The sequence below is a fragment of the Scatophagus argus genome, chromosome 16, assembly GCF_020382885.2.
Source record: "Scatophagus argus isolate fScaArg1 chromosome 16, fScaArg1.pri, whole genome shotgun sequence".
Taxonomy (NCBI): Eukaryota; Metazoa; Chordata; class Actinopteri; family Scatophagidae; genus Scatophagus; species Scatophagus argus.
The window spans coordinates 13830547-13847898 of NC_058508.1; the positions used below are offsets into that span (position 1 = coordinate 13830547).

The window sequence follows — 17352 nt, forward strand, 5'->3', positions numbered from 1 at the left end:
CATTGGATGTCACTTTACACGCTATATAGACAAAAGTATCCAGACCTCTCTATGAGGCTGTCTTTCAGGGGTTGGGCTCGGCCTCTTACTTCCAGTGAAGGGAAATCTTAGTCTTAAATCTAAAATCTTACCAAGACATTTTGGACAATGCTATGCTTCCAACTTTGTGGAAACAGTTTGGGGAAGGTCCTTTTCCATCCCAGCATGACTGTGCCCATGTGTACAAAGCAAAGCTCCATAAGCTTGACTGGTCCACAAAGAGCCCTGATCTCAACCCTGCTGAACACCTTTGAGGTGAATTGGAATGCAGATTGCAAGCAAAGGTCAACACAGAAAGACTCCAAAATCTTGTGGACAGTCTTCCCGGAAGAGTGGAAGCTGTTATAGCTGCAAAGCTCTCTATGTATTTAGATTTATTTAGTATTTACTTTATGTAATGGACAGATGTCCCAATACTTTTGTCCATATCATGTACTTACTATACTTATATTGTTTAAAACACCCAGCAGTCCATAAAAGATGAGCACATCTGAACTGATTATGTTCAAGATTATGAATGCCAGACATTTAAAAGAGTATTTTAACACTGTGGTATAACTACAGTGTTATAGAATCATACTAGTAGCTCACCCTGGACTGTGATGACCATGTAATCGGACTTCCATCAAAATTAAACACAGTTGTTGATAGAAGTTGGCTCCACTGGCTTAGACTTCAATAAGTATGAATGAATTACTGACTTAATGTCTGTAAAGATGTGCACAGTAGGGGAAATCCTTCTGTTAAGAGACTATGGCGTCATCTTGTGGAAGAACTCCATTAAATCACACAAAGTTTTTACACACAAGTGCCAGCAGAGGGAAACACAGACCCACAAAATGCAAGGCTGGAGCAAGGTAAACTGCTCACGCTCAGTAATATTTAATATCCCGATATCTGTAGTCTTTTTCATCTAAGCAGTAATACACAATAGCTTTTTCTTATTCTTGGGATAGTACTGTCTGAAAAATAACAGTGACTGATGTGAGGATGAGGTTTTCTGTTGCTCCCTCACAACAGCTTTAAATGAGCCACATAACTGAACAAGAAGAAACACACCTCTGTAGTATCTCCCATGAACAGGCACGTCCTCTGCCGCTGTGACATTTGAAGAATGGAGCCCCATGCCAAGCTTTGGCAGCCTAAGATGTGCCAAATGAAGCGCCTTTGCTGATGGGGATGGCAACATTAATTGTACGGCGGGGCTGTGGTTGGAGAACTGGGGCAGGCACCTGCTGCAGAAGTGGGTGAAGATGAAGAATGCTGTCCTAGATTGCCCACCAGCTCACCTTAAACCCAACCCACCAAATTAATCAACTCTTCAGAGGCCATTCTGGTTTGTCTGGGGCAGCCATCTGAGGAGAAAGAGGAGCCTGTTTTAAGGCACAGGTCACACAGACCTGTAGGAGCCTCCTCCATTTAAGAGAAGAACAATGCCAGGCTGCAAACGGAGAGGCACTGGGGTTTAGACTTGGCCTGCAGGTTGGAGAGGTAAGATGTAGCCTGTCTTCAGCCATCTGTCTCTCTGTCCCAGCGTACTCTCTCATGAGATGTGTTTTGAATGTGCTGCGGTCGGAAGGCTGCTGAGGAGGGTGATGTTTGATGAGGTGTGCTGAGACAGAGGGGGGTTAGGAGGCCCATAGGGAGCACAGATGACTAACTCACTACTCCGCCTAATCTAGGACAAGCACACCTAGACATCCTTCATGACTCTAATGTTTTACTCGTGTCGGGCCAAAAATATGTCCGCTGAGGTTAGCCAAAGTGGGTCGCCCAGCGGCTTTTTTTGGATCACAGAAAAAGAAATCGTGCCATCTAAATGATCGCTGTCTTCTAAAACCCACCCTGGATGGCAAAAAAGCCTTCCCCGCCAGTTTATTTTTACAAGTATCAAACTGGGTCAATGACGCCACAGAATATGACAAAACCCAATTTCAACAGTGTTTAAAAGTCTCCAAAGACAGAGTAGTAGTGCTTAAAATGCTTTTTCAAAACATTTTTATTGGTCTTATAGAAAATAAAGTAAGCTGTATCAACAAACATACAATATATACATCAATAACTTAGACACCTCAGAGAATCACGTTTAAATCCACAGTTGTTACTGTATATATGAATACATAGTACTTATCTACAGATTGCAAAAAGTACAATAATTTAATTTATAAATAGTTACAATTAACTATTGTCTGTTTTCATACAAAGTACTGCAATATTTTATTACAACCCATACAGAAAAATAACAAAACAGATTATTAACTTTGTATTACTCGCTTTAGTCAGATTTTTATACCTTTGAAACGCACACCCACTCCATGGAGTAAGAGGAAAAAAAACCTGCACAGTCGACTGTTTACAAAGCATAATATCATGAAAAAAAAGCCAACGTCTTGAGAGCTATTAAATTCAACTGTCACACAAGTGCTGTTATTTATCCTCTCTAACATGTTGCTTGTAAAAAAAACAAACAAACACACAAAAAAAAACAAACAAGAAAAAAATAGCCATAAGGAATTAAAAATCTGCAGAACAAATTACAGTGTTAAGATCAATTTCAAATACACGCTCGACACGCAACGTGAACAGAAATGCAGTGGATGATGCTGCAGCAAACGACGAGCATTAACGACTGGTGTAGCAGCAGAGGAACCTCAAAACGTACAAAACACACACACGCACACACCCACACACACGCGTACCAAAGAAAAAAATAAATATTGCAAGTGGCCCTTGTGACAGAATCTACTACAGCTTCTATTTCACTCAGTGCAGATGTCCGAGTCCAATTTACAGATCCAGTAATTCAGATAATTTAGGACCAGAGTAATTAGTGAGTAAGGCTTGAGTGCAACTGTCCCATGATTACTTTACAAACACCGCACACCATTACAGTTTTATTACGTTAGCCACGACAAACAAGGGCCAATTGCTTCATCCATGTAGGGGTAGAAAAATCCGAGGGGCAACATAAAAAACAAAACAAAACACGTTTTACAAAAGAAAACTACAAAACAGCAAGAATTATTAAATAACAGACCATAGTCACTTTGACAATATTGATTACTCTTACATCTACTCTTTCACACCTTTCCACTGAGTTGCATATTAAGGGTCACTTTTTCACAATGGTCATTAATACCTACTGTAGCTACATATTATACACCTGTATGTGTGAGAAAGGAGAGACTCGTCATCTCTAGCGGAGATCGAGAGATTGGTCGACGGTGCCGCTCGAACACCTTTAAAGACACTTGACACGAAAAAAGATTCACTCCACAAGACTGCCACAGCAATAAGGACGCCAACATCAATACTGGGCTATGTCAAGAGTCAGATATATATTTTTTTCCCACAGTTAACCAGTCAATGTAGATAGCTAAGCATGTTGAAGTGAACAAACTTGCGCACAGACAGTATAACCAGCACCCGGGTCTCTGGTATGGAGCTCTGAGAGCGACTGTAGATTAAAACCTCGCCGACACTTTTAAGACATTCTGACCAGCAGGAGCAGGAGGGTGAGATCTGGATGAAGTGCATTCTGTTAAAGTCATCACACGACTACTTTCACCTTGGGGCGTGAAACTCCTTCACTGTTAAATTCCTGTCAGAGGACCAGGAGAGCGACGTGACACTTGGCACAGGAGGGAGCGCTGCTGGCAGCTGCTGTTGATTGCAATTCTACGTGTTGGTGCTGTGCCGTTTATTCTGAGTGTGGATTGAAGCCCTTTATGACATGCTGATTATATATATATATATAAAAAAAAGGAAACAAAAAATGAGCAGAGCTGCCATCCCTGCCTCCCTTCTTCTCCTCTAAAACGGTTTGCTCATTTCTAGAGTGACCTGTTTTGTCCTGAGCAAAACAAGCAGGAGCTTAGTGCATACAAACCCTACCGCTTTTAATCTGAAAATCCGAAGACCAGTCGATAAATTTACACGAGTGACGCTGCACCATTTGGCGGTTACCCTTGGGTTAAATGATGCAATCTTATGAAACTGTGAAGTTTCTCGACAACATTTGGGAAAAAAAAAAACAAACAGTAAAACACATCCACAGGTAAACTATAAAACTGCTAACTTCACATTTCATTCAGTCTGTCAAAAGTGAAATTTGAAGGGTTACGAATTTCTATTTCTGCGATCTAATTCAGTGGTCAAAATGAATACGATGATGAAGTATTCCTCCCGACAATAAAGTCATTGACTTTCAGGTTACAGAAGATGTATTTAAAGGGCATCCAGCACCAGGTGCAAGCACTATTCCGATTCCTCAAAGACAGCATCACTTTGGGCTTCACGTAAGAGTCTTCTGAGTTAAAGTTCACTAATGCCATTTCACCCAATTCTGTCTCACGTGGCTCAAAATGCGGTAAACTCTCAATGACAATATGATTTGTAACTAACACCAAGGAAGCGGAGGATATCACAGATGCCAGTACGCACAAAGACAATTGACCTTGTTTACACCACCTAGTTTAGCTCTACAGATTTGTTTTAAATAGCACAGCATTGACATCTATACAGTGAACGACACTGCCAACTTGTCACTTACACATCACATCACGCGCTACCCCACAGTACGCGCCTAGTCACTAGAAAAAAGCTATCAGACTCCAATAGTAAGCCACTTTCGGTACAATTGCAAAAAAGATTCACAGATTTTTTTTTTCCTTTTTTTTTTGTTTTTTTTGTTTTTTTTTTTTTACATTTCCTTTATCTGTATTTCTATAAACAATGGAAGGTAACCTACCTAGTAATAAAAACCAAGAACTCAACATTAGACAAAGTTTTCTACACCTTAACAATTCAAACAGTAAAGCTTGTGTAAAGATTTTCTTTTGGAAATATCCGACGGCCCTGTCGACAAGTAATTACAAAAAATGCAATATATTATCTTTTAAACAAAATGACTTGAACATATCTTCTCTATGAGCAAAAATCATGTTTCAAAAGGTTTGTGGATTTCACTGTCCCCACAAAACACGAGGATATTACTGTTATAACATTCAGGTTTTCAGATATTGTAGAAGAATCTTGTCATATTGGAATGGCACTCAGCTCTGAAACAATATCATTAAGAACTGCTGATCATTTTTAACATCTCCACTTAACCATAAATATGCAAGACCTCTTTGTATTTTCAGTGCATACATATATTATTGCATCTACCAGTCATATCTATGATGACGAGTTCATTAAAGCCTGTCACGGACGCGTAAACAGAAATGAATGCTAGATTTTGCAGCATTATTTCATGCGTGTATTCTTGACAGGCGAGCAACAAAATCACAAATTGGACTAATTTACTAGTTTTGGGTTTTTCAGGCTGTTTTGAAGACATCTGTAGCATCCACGCCAAGAGTTTGTTATTCATCCCAATTTAAGTCAGTGCATAATAACAAGCACAGGGGCTCACAATTTGAGCTTGCTCTCATTTCAAGTTGTGGAACGGGCGAGAGGTAACATCTTTAATTTATTATTTTACTGGTTGCGCAACCCTACAAATGCTAATTCTTGAGACGAAAAAATAAGAGTTCAGTATTAAGCAAAGAGGCACATCATATGCTGTACCTCAATCAAAAAAAAAAAAAAAAAAAAAAAACCTAACAGGCTGTTAGCAACAAATTTGATGCCACGCTGTACTTTTACCACCCAGTATTGCCTCCGAGTAACCACAACAATCTCTTGAAATGTTTCGGTATTGTCAAAATGTCGCCATCTTTCAATCAGTGATCTCTCAAATCGCGAGTCATTGTAATGCACACAATGTCACACAGACAGATTGCTGAGTCATACTTTTAAAGAATGCATGTGGGGAAGCATGTTGTTAGTGTTAGTGATGGGGGTTAAAACTGAGAACTTACACAGGCAAACCTGCGGCGTGTTACAATGCACTGACTAGAGTTTAGTCTTGAACATCTTGCTCCCGCCCCTTTCTGCTACTACGATCTAGCCTCCGTTTTGGATTTGACGATGGTGATGACGCTGGTGGCACCTACTTTACCAGGGATGAGGGGCCCTATGACAGAGGCCATAGGCCCCCGGGCTGAGGTGACGGGGCTGCGGGCCACAGTCCTGGCAAAGCTCTGCAGGGCTTCATACTTTGAACGCAGAGCATCCAGCTCCACCTTCATGCTGGCATTCTCTGTAGCCAGCTTGTCCACTTCCTGCTGCAGCTGAGCCTTTTGCTTCTCCAGCTCCTCTTTCTGGGTGACACGCTTCACTCGGCAGCTGGCAGCGTAGCCCCGGTTCTTGAGGGTACGTCGCCGCTGCTTCAGTTGAAGGATTTCCTCCTTCGTCAGGCCCCGTAGATGCTGGTTCAGCTCCCTCACTGACATTGTCACCAGCTCATCGTCTGTCAGGCTGGTGCCATTTTCTCCTGGCTCCCGCTTCACCTGGGGGTGGGGATTAGTTAGTCTTGGTCTTTATGTTAACATTTCACATAAAAAATTCTTCATACTTTGAGAATTCTTTGTCATATGTACGAATTACCTTCAAGGCCTTGTTTCCCTTGTTTGTGGTAGTCATGCCACAAGAGCCGAGTCCACCTGTACTGCTGGTTGGTCTGTGGAAAGAAAAGTCACTGTCAGTATATAGAACAATATGACCGCCTGGATGAACACTTCTGTGAAATACACAATTTAAGTATATTTTCTCGCCATGAAGCTACAGCATGAACAAGTCTCTCAAATACACAAAGCACAAAGTGGGTCAAGGACTTAACACTTCCTTGTAAGTGACGCCATGTTTGTTCAGTGAGTGGTACCTGGACTGTCACTGCACTTGTCACAACAAGCAAATAATTGGTGGCATGCATTTCCCCTTCCATGTCCCTCACTTGAATCCTGCCCTGCATTCAAACTGCAGCACGTCGAGTCACAAGGAGGATGACATTTAGCTGGCTGGCAGCGATTCACAGTGATTTCTTGGAAAACAAAACTCAAGTCACTTCAAAAACAGCAGAGGATGTGGATGGACTGAAACAAAGCCGTCAGGCCTTTTTAATGTACAAACAACCTCAGTTAAAATACATTCACAAAGAGGGGCTCGGTCCAGGCTTTCGTCTACCGTACGAGGCACCCAGTCTAGACAGTCACACCTGTCTAGATTTGGCTGGTGAGTGACTATAATCCCATAAATCAATGAAAGAGGAATATGCTGTAACTACTGCAGAGGCTACCGTCCAGAATAACAGGGCTGCACTGCAGTTTATCCTGTCGTGGCAGTACTGAGGGAACACAGAGAAGCTGTGCAGGCAAGAAATCTAACCTACTGATGTCAAGACAGACAGAAGGTTGGGTGCCTTCCACTGTGTGAGCTGTCTCAGGGTAAGCACACACATACAAACACACACACACAGCTGTGGCTCTGGGTGCTTTACACTACACACGGTAAATGCTGTGTCAGCGACACAGGCACCCACCACAGTGAGCCCAGCCAGCACATTGCCTCTGTAAGCTGATTTACACAGCCCAGCAGAGTGTGTTTGTGCTGAGCACATAAACAAATGCATGTGGGCTCTTATAACAAAACAGGAAACAACCCTCCCCCGCAAAAAAAGAAGAAAAAATTCTAAAAAGAACTACTGTCATGTGTGGATGTGTTACAGATAGTAATCAGGTATGATGTGTGCAGAAAAGCTCAGAGAGGGAAGGGGGAAAAAATAAAAAAAAAGATGAGATGTAGTGCACTAAGATGGCCAGGATATTTCCATGGCAACAAAAGGGTGCTACAGGTGGACCGGTCACCTGAGCCAAACAGGGAGAGACAGACGCTTGTTAAAAATGACCTGAATACGACACTATCACACAGGCTGGGGACATAACATGAGGTCAGACTGTGACTCGCATTCTTGATGCTTTCACTTCAAAAAGTCCTCTGGCTCCTCATAAAACAGCAATGTTTCCCTGTGCGGCAGATGCCCATATAAAAAGGCCTTTCACGTTCTGCGGAGGACTTTTTAAATGTGATACTTTCATCCCTGTTGGGCTGGCTATGAATAGCTGGCTGATAGTAACACCTACTCTTTCACCGGCCTTTGTGGTGACTCATTTCCAGTAAGCATTTGGACCACAGATGCAAAACATAATGGGATAATGGTCTGCCTGATGATGCACAGATAATGGACAAATAGACAGGAAAGTACTCAACTAATAGCTACTGGGATGAGAACGTTAAAAAAAAAAAAAAAGGCTGTTTCTTCCAAATTTCACACAAGCCTATCATTTTCCCCTCAGCTGCCGAGATCCAACATTGTTCAATGACCAGTTGGAATCTTGAAAATGCAGAGAGTGATGGCACATCGTCCAGGTTGAAGAGGCGTATTCGGTCACACAGCTGTGTAGGACAACATAGTAGGCATGGCTTGGCATGGCTGAAAGCTCACCATATGACACCGTGGAAGATCTGCGCTCAGGCTGCAACCCTTCAGCACAGGCTGCTGCCAACAGACGGCTACCAATGACAGGGCATGGCAGCACAACACAGACAAGGTCCAACGCACAGCTGCTCCCTTCCACCACCAGGCATGTCATACCTCACAGAGACAAAGAGGCCCGCTCACACAAATGCACAGAGAGGAAAAGAAAGGGAAAAACACACCTGTAATTTTCCCACCAAATAATAAAAAAACAAAAGGTTACAGGGAAATTTCACAATTGCTGCACTGATTTGCAACAGGATGCCCTTGTATATGACAAGTTCACCCTCTCAACAGTTGCACACAAGGGCAGCAGACACCAGTGTCTTCCTTGCACACATGTATTACCTCCTATTAATGATTTCGGGTGTTTTGTGTGTGCCTATCAAAAAGGAGCAGCAGGTGAAAGATGCAGCTTGGAGCACAGGGGCAGTAAAGGTAGAGAGCAAGCGCAGGGACACAGATGTCTTTTGTAGGTGTTTGCTGAATTTTTATGAATCGCCTGGAAGAACGCTGACAAATCAGAGCTGATTGCTTGTGGAGGAGAGACATCACACCCACAGGAAATAGAAATCGCTGAGTGTGGTCACCCAGAGAAAGGGAAGGAGGGGACGGTGAGAGAGACGGACAGAGAGAAAGAGAGCAAGAGAAAGAGAGGGTGATAAGAAAAGGAAACCAGAGAGAGAGAGACAGAGGGACAGATAGAGCAAACAGCCTTGTGAAAAATGCAGGCTCGACACATTTGGAGGAGCTCGAGAAGAACAGGTTGAGGGGAAAAAAAAAAATATATACTGATCTCAGCAAGGACCAAAACCAAGGTGCCAATTAGGAAGTTGTGAAGTTGAATCAACACGATGCGAGTAACCCAGCCAACCTTCAAAAGCTGTCTGTGTTCATCTAAATCTGTAGAGGGCAGCTCGCGAAGGTGGGGTCAGCTTAGGTTGAGACTCAAGGGGGGGTCGGGGGTGGGGGTGGGTGGGCTAAATGCTGATTTGAAATGATAGGTCCGGCCTTGAGCCCGTGTCATGCTTTAATGATCTCATCCCCTCCATAGGATCTCTCCAGGGGGGTGCCAAGGATGGACACCATTAGCTAGGGGACCCTTTGTTGAAGGGGAACTGTGGCTACAGCATCCACGCACTGTGTCCCTTAATGAATATTTATCACTGTCGTTTGCCGCCTAAGGTGGGGGTGGGAGACAGGAGCGGGGGCGGGAGGCTGAATAAAGATGCTCAGGAGGTGATTCTTCAAGGATACATCCAAGGCTCTTCCATCAACGGCTGTCTCAAAATGGCGCTGGGCTGGTGGGGGCGGCAAGAGTGGGGGGGGGGGGGGGGTGGACTTCTGGTACTCGAGGTGGCATGCATGGTGGTTCAGGGCTGCAGGGAGAGCCAGCTCCACTTGACAGCAGTGTAACAAGATTATCAGGGCCATAAGAGCAAACAAAAACCCCAGCAACCTGCCTCAGAATCCAGATTACAACAGCGCCTGCACTCTGAATACTAAACATGGCTGGGGAGGACTAACAGGGTGCAGGCTTTGCTGAGACACAACAGCGGACTGCATATCACATAACTAATCACAATGCACATGTATCCACACTGAGACAGATTACCAAAACCCACACAAGCGCATATAAATTTAACTTGTCATGATCAATTCTTGAAAAGAAGCGTCCGAACACTTGGCACCGGCAGCTTGCTAATGAATAAAACTAGATAGTGGAGGTGCATGCTGATGAAAGACTGTTTTCAGGAAAGCACAGCCAGCATCCAACTCGGTTCTGTGAAACTAACAGCTTAATATCATCTCGCACCAAACAATGCATTTCACTCCAAAAGAGGAGATGAAAAATGTGGCTCATTTTGCCATTTTAGATTTCTTTTCCTTTGCTATGACCAGTCCAGACTTGTAAAGGTTTGTGCAGCCAAGAGGAGAGACACAGGAGCTATGGCCCAAATTTAAATTAGGCCTTAGATGATAGAATGGCTTAGCATTGCGCTCAATCCATTGTCTTTGCAAAACCTGCACATCTTACATGATTAACACAACACAAAAGAAGAGAGCTGGATGTAGAGTCAGGATGATCACCTATTCAGTTTCCCCAATCAATAATGTATGAGACTTGTTAGCTCTTGCTCCATCATCGTGGACTTTCTGCAGGAAACAGAATGATGATGACCACAAAAATAGCGAAAACCACATGATGACATAAGCATGTGGAAAAAACAAATGTCAGCACTTTACATTCATTATGCTTTGGCTCATTAATTTATACACTGTGCTTATCTGTTCTCCTGTCCACTTGCTCTTGCAGGGTTGAGATGCTTAATGCAGTCAGCCAACCTTGTCACCCTGTATGCCATAAACTCAACACTTCATGCCTGACCAGAGCAACTACTTTTACTCCCTCCCTTCTAGTTTGAAGAAAAAAGAAAAGATCGCCTAGATATTCAGATCTGATCGTCCTTCCCTTCAGCTGAATGAAGTCAATTATCAAACACGCTGCATGTGTCGGCCGCCATTTAACAACAAATTTAACAACTGACTCTTCTGATAGCTCTGGAGGAGTTACTGGAAGACTGGTGTAAACTTGTGTGTGGAAAAACAGCATGTGTGTGTGTGTCTGTGAGTGAGAAAGGTACAATTGGAAGAGGGGAGGGAAGCTATTAACTACTAAGTATTCAGAGCGTGAAATAAGAGTGACATAAAGAGGTAGAAGGGAAATCATTCAGCAGCTTTCAGGGGGAAATGTGATAGGCTTGTAGTGGAGGGGAAATACGTCTGACCAGTGGTGATTCAGAGCAGTGCTAAAATAGCAGTTAGCCAAAATCTTATGCCTGACTTTTGGAGACTGATCCTCATAAAAATAGATGCAGTATGACTATAGCTGGCAGGTTAAGCCATTGGTACGAACACTTTGTATATTTCCCTAATAATGTTCTCATCTGCAAATGAAGTCGAGGTCGATACAAACACAGATGTTGAATACCGGATTTAATCAAAACACACTATAATCAACATTAATAACAATAATTTGTTTTCAAATAAAATTTGTGATTCATATTTTCTCCAAGAATTGAGAGATTCTTGCTCCAGAAGTGCCCTTTTCCTAAAATTGCATGCATAATTGGAAAACAGACTGCATCTGTACCTGCTGCACAATAAAACCAGAAGGAAATTGCATGTGTGTGTGCTCATGATTAGACTCTCAGCTTATTTATTAGCACTTAAAGCTGAGCCAGTCCCTTTGGTAGCCTACACGTTTCTAGTTTTACAGAGCATTGCATTTTAACTACGACCAGGGTGAATGCTCCGTCTTAAGGAAAATAATAAAAATTACAACTTACAACCCTCACCCTGGAACATCTGTAAACATAATTCATTTGATGCATTCCTTTAAGAGACAATGTAAAATGCTCAAAAGTAAAGTCACCAAGACTAGACTAGAATTTCAGGATTACGGCAAATGGTTTTAGCTAATAATTATTTAGTCAAATGTGTGGTTATTCTGTCCTTTATACTTTTACATTTTTAATAAATTTCCAAGATATTTGCCAGTATTGCTTCATTTTATATCTATCTCAAAGCATAAAGTATATCTACTTGTAAGTTGGAGACAAACAGCATCTGATGATTAAAGTTAAATATCCGTGGATGCTCTTTATCTTTAAGTAGCTTCCTGGAGGAACATATTCCACTTTTGAAAATCATATTTTTTTCTACATACATGACTGAACACTGACTTGTCATAATATGAAAGCAGGTAACATAGCATGATGTCTTATAATGCACGCTAACACTGATAAAGTCCCACGTGGAACCAGTGGGTCATACCATGCAGAGCATGTGGCACATTTATGTCGGGAATTTGCATACAGTTCATGTGGTTTAAAGTGAACACATGAATCACCACCCTCGAGGGACTCTGTTTTCTGATGTCACCGGTTATGTGAAGCTTATTTAAAGGGACTCGGGTTAGACTGGTTTGCTTTAACAAATGTTTCGATACATACAGAATCTACTTCCGAGCTCCGAAGCTGCTGCTTACTCTCAGAGCCGCTCTGTTAGTGCAAGCACAAGGACAGGAGAAGAGACTTCTTTGGCCTTCTACAGCATCTGCCTGGAGGACTCGATTAAACAGGAAGAGAATAGCTCTCGATACTCCGGCCTGGCTCTGGCAAAGGAAGCAAGGGTTGGAGGCAACCCACACACTGATAAAATATCCAGAAGCTTTACTACAATGGATGCATATATATTACGTGCATATTGCACTGACCTAATGTCTATAATGCAGCATCTGCAGCACAAAGGGCTAAACTAGAGCAGTTCAACACATTATAACGCTATTGAGAGGAGAATAATGCTGAATTAATTCCCATCTTTGATCGGTGCCAGCGCACAGCTATGGTTTCTCTTCAATTGAGAACACCACTCTGTGATAAGGCCATCAAACAAACAGAGCTCTGCAGCACCACTGAAATACAAAAAAAAGGAAAGAAAACAAATTCATCATCTTATTTTTCCTCGAGTGCTTTGATTCAGTCAGTTTCCAGAGTTATCACCTGAAAGTAGCAAAGATGCTAATTTCTATTAATAATACTGCCAGCGCTCAGTTCAAATTATAACAAGTGATTGATGATGTCTGCCTACAGGATATTTGATGGAGCCTCACACCCGATGTAGATGTCAAAAAAAAAACACACACACTCACTCTCTCTCACACACACACAGTTATGTCACTCCAGAATACAGTCCAAATTAACAACCATGCATGCAGTCTCCCCTCAAATGATCATTTCAATCTGTTGAGTCCTCAATACCAGAGCTTCATATATTTTAGCCTGAACTAAAGCTAAGTGCACTGGAACAAATGGCATATTTTTAAAAAATGGAGAGGGAAAAAAAAGATGGTTAAAAGGTCTAAAAGTTAAAAGCACTATTTTGTAAGAGAAAGAGCACCCAAGTGTGTCCATCCACAGACGAGCTGAAATACTCTTTCTTGAGTAAGAATGTAAAGCACAACCTACTCACCCCGTGTACCACAGCTAAATAAGAAATAACTGAACTAAAATCTCAGAAATAAGTAACAGTGTTGTATTCAGTGAGAAGACAATGTCAGGGACAGTTTTCATAGATTTCATTTGTCACTTTCACAGCCCTCATTCATAAAATCCGACCATTTTGTCTGCTGGTGGCACCAAAAAGATACTGGCTGGACAGAGCAAGTGACGAAAAAATATGAATGCTGTGTCCTGCTGCATGTACAGAATAATTTATGCAATAGTAGGAAGCCTATTTATTTGGGAAACCCATAGTCATTTAGAAAGAATCTGTTGAGTTTATCAAGAACTAACATAGGCACTACTAGTAGCATTTTTTAATGATCTGCCTGAGCTCCTTTCCCATGTGGGTTATGCACATCTTATCTTAGAACAAAGTCTGACTATCTTTAACCTCCTCAAAAGTTGCTTTACTTTATTTTACCCAGGATATGTCAGAACATAAGGAGAAAAGTCTAATTTTGTCTCCTACAGCTCACCAAAATGCCTGGCAACTGTTGATTTCTTCTCTGTGTCATTCACTAATTTCATTTTGACTTAGTTTCTTGTATGGTTACAGTTAAATCGCTTGTTTTTCATGTCAGTTCGCTACTGATGCGTCTCAAACATTAATAAGCCAAGATAAAAGTAGGTTACATAAAAAAAACAGCAGCTAGAGTACAGCTGTATGCTTATCCTCGCCATGTTCTGTCCGATACTGGCTAATCTAAATTATGAACACACAAAGAACAGTAATGAACATGCCAAGTCTAACTCAAGTTCCAAACAGAAATTCATCAAACACACTTGCTACTCTGTCTAGATGAAAGTATTACTTTGAGAAGTGGAGCGGGCATATCGCAATGCTAAGCAATCATAATCCTCACCACACTTGCAAGAGGTTTCATCACCAACATTCCCTCCCTATTGCAAATAAGGGGGAAAAACTATATTGATCTTTTTTCTCCCTTCCTTCCAGGCATTCCCATTTCCCCGTGCAGCTTAAGCAGCACTTTTGTGGACAAATCCCACATTTGTGTTCCTTTCTGGAGGCTATTAATTGTCCTGAATAGGCGTAACTACTCCCAAGGCACAGCTGTATTGGCCGCACAGAGGTGTTGGTGGCCAGAATGCGCTCTATGCTGTGTAAACTCTTGCCTCGTGTTTCATCAACCTCAAATATCCTCTTCCACTCTCCACCGCCTGCCCATTCTGAGCAACGCCACTGGGTACGAGCCATGCACTCAGTTCACCTCTATGGTATCCAGACTTATTTCATCTTTGCTACCTCAATGCAAGAGGCGATAAATCTCAGAGCTGATCTCCACCACTCCCTGCCTCCTTACACACACACGCACACACACCACTGCTAGCCCCATCGGGCTCTTCTATGGGCCCTCATCTGTTCTGGTTACCTGCAGAGAAAGGCAGAGATGGGCATTACGCTTTATTGCAAAGCCGAGCTTCTGATGTAGGGCTGGCCTGTCTGCTAAACACACTTCAATGCCTTGCTCGCATGAACAGAGATGATGAAATAAGTTGGATATCTGAGCAAGAATGGGCAACTTCAGTCTGTTTAGCCCTGCCTATATGCTCAACAGTTTCCAAGGTGACTTTTTAAATTGCACAGAGATTCTCCATGGATAATTCATTACCTGCCCTCCATAAGCATGCACTCTAATAGGCAGCAAATTTCATCATGTCACAGGCTGGGAAACACGAGCATCTGCCAGCCCAAAATAAAAGAAATGAAATGTTGTAATGCAATAAAGCAAGTATGCAGGTACTCTATAGTGTTCAGCATACAATGTAATAACAAAAAGACAAGGCAGAAACATAAATGTCAATTTTTCCCTACACCAGCATCTTATTTTAAACCTAAGGTATTTGTTGTTTCCAAGTTCCCATACATCCCATAATTACACATGACCCAATTTAAACAGCCACACATTGCAAGACTCCATTATCACAACACAGGCATAATATATTGCTTATCATGCATTTTTAAAATGGATTTGACATCGCAGTTGACACTTAAGCACTTAGTCTAAATGTACTCACACCCTGCTTGTTGATGTACATCATGACAGCACTGCAATAAAACGCACATTCTCAGCTGAATGTAGATGAGGCTATTGATAAATGCATGATGGTCATCACTTGATGCTCATGGCTTGATGACTGACTCGCACGACAGATCAGCACCATTTCGATCCATCTCTCTTTAATAACGGCGGCTTGCTGATAAACATCGACCCTTATCCACCGAGCAGACCTTTGTCCGGTGGTGCCATATTTCGGGGTGGATTCTGAGAACGTCTAAAGACATCATTGTGATGATTCAGCACGATTAAAAAAAAAATACCGCTACTTGTTTGTCGGCTCTGATAATAAAACAATACTGTGGTTAACTGCCTGGCTGTGATATTGAAGCCAAGGACGGCGGGCTAGGTTTGGCTCTGCCATTGTTACAATTTAACCAGTGGTTAAATGAATTGTCACTTCAGGTGAGGTGAACCAATTCACTACTACAAAACGGTGGTTTGGAAGCATTTCAACAGATGAAACCCATGCATGCAATTCAACGCCGCGCGAACACATTGTTCAGATTTAGCAACCGCGTTCATCTTTTGACAGCAATGTCACGAGAGGCGAAAAAAAAAAAAAACACTGAAAACCAACCTGATTTCTCTAAACCGCTGCCTCGGCTTGCTCTTGCTCCCTTTCACAACGAGGTGATGAAGCAGCAGGTTTGAATAGCAAAGAAGCGCATGAGTTAACAAACCGCCAAGAAGCGCTGTGATACACTGTGTGCACGCGACGCCCAAGCAAAGTATTTATCACAAAATCAACCTAGTTGCACAGTTTTGACATTCCACGACTCGCATCTCCAGCCGCTCAACGTCTGCTTGTGAAAGTGGCAAACAACTCCCCGCCTACAAAACAAGCAGGCGAGGAAATCCCCGTGCTCAGCCTTCCTACTATAACTAGCATTACAGCACCACGAGCGCTTCTTCAGCCGGGGAAATCACCCTTCACGCGCGAAATAACTGGCCGTCGCGCGACATCAAACGCAAAATCTGAATGACATGTTTTTTTTCGCAGCTCGTGAGTGTGTACAAAAAGATTAGCTGCCATCTCAGCATAGTAGCAGCCCGACCGTTGTCAGTTCCCCACGACTACAAAGAGCGTTTCCGGTACGACTTTTCAAAATAAACCCAACACTCGTGAGAACAATAGGATGAATCTCTTGAGCAATGTGGTCACTCTTAGTTTGAAAACCACTTCACCTATGCATTAGGCTAACTTGACGACAGTTAGATATAGAAGGCTAGGTATGCTAACCCAAGAAGCTAGCCGCGGCCAGCTTGTCAGCGGCGAGGCGAAGGCATGCACAGTCAGCATAACATAACACCGACTCTGTTTGGTTTACAGACCCACCTGACTTAAAAATGACGCTCTCTGAAGTCGCTGCTGTCAGTGTCCGCTTCTTATACCGTCACGACGGTGACCGAACATCAGAAGCGCATACGAATTTCGGTTTCACTGACAGAAGTGACAGCGATCCCAAACGCCAGCTCGTGCTCTCCTTGTTGATTCCTTTCTCTTGTATCGAAGCCAGACGTCATCGTGTTTGGTCACGTGCCTTCATTCATGAAGGATCTTCTTTCCTCACAAGAAAAAAAACATTTAAATTAAAAATGTACCATTAGTTACACTGAGGGTGCTGATACTAATTAGGTGGAGAACTGGAGCATAAAGAAATCACAACGTGTGTTTTCTATTTTTAATAACGAAAGGTTTTGTCTGCATCATATAGGAGTTAGAACTTTGGAGAAAATATAAGTTTTA

The 17352-nt window shown here is 42.4% G+C and overlaps 1 protein-coding gene across 4 annotated transcripts; it reads right to left on the reverse strand.

The window, feature by feature from the left end:
* Positions 1 to 1901: 1901 nt before the first annotated feature.
* Positions 1902 to 17132, reverse strand: LOC124073282 (transcription factor MafG). Of its 4 annotated transcripts, none has more exons than XM_046415428.1 (3): positions 15562 to 16152; positions 6532 to 6604; positions 1902 to 6434 (listed from the first exon to the last, which is right to left on the reverse strand). In XM_046415428.1, the coding sequence occupies exons 2-3, from the start codon at positions 6565 to 6567 to the stop codon at positions 5982 to 5984; spliced, it is 489 nt and encodes a 162-aa protein (XP_046271384.1). In that variant the 5' UTR covers positions 6568 to 6604; positions 15562 to 16152; the 3' UTR covers positions 1902 to 5981. The 4 variants fall into 4 exon arrangements, with proteins under 4 accessions (XP_046271384.1, XP_046271385.1, XP_046271382.1 ...); XM_046415429.1 differs by lacking the exon at positions 15562 to 16152 and adding an exon at positions 8426 to 9604; XM_046415426.1 differs by lacking the exon at positions 15562 to 16152 and adding an exon at positions 16942 to 17132 and having other exon boundaries at positions 1903 to 6434.
* Positions 17133 to 17352: the final 220 nt, after the last annotated feature.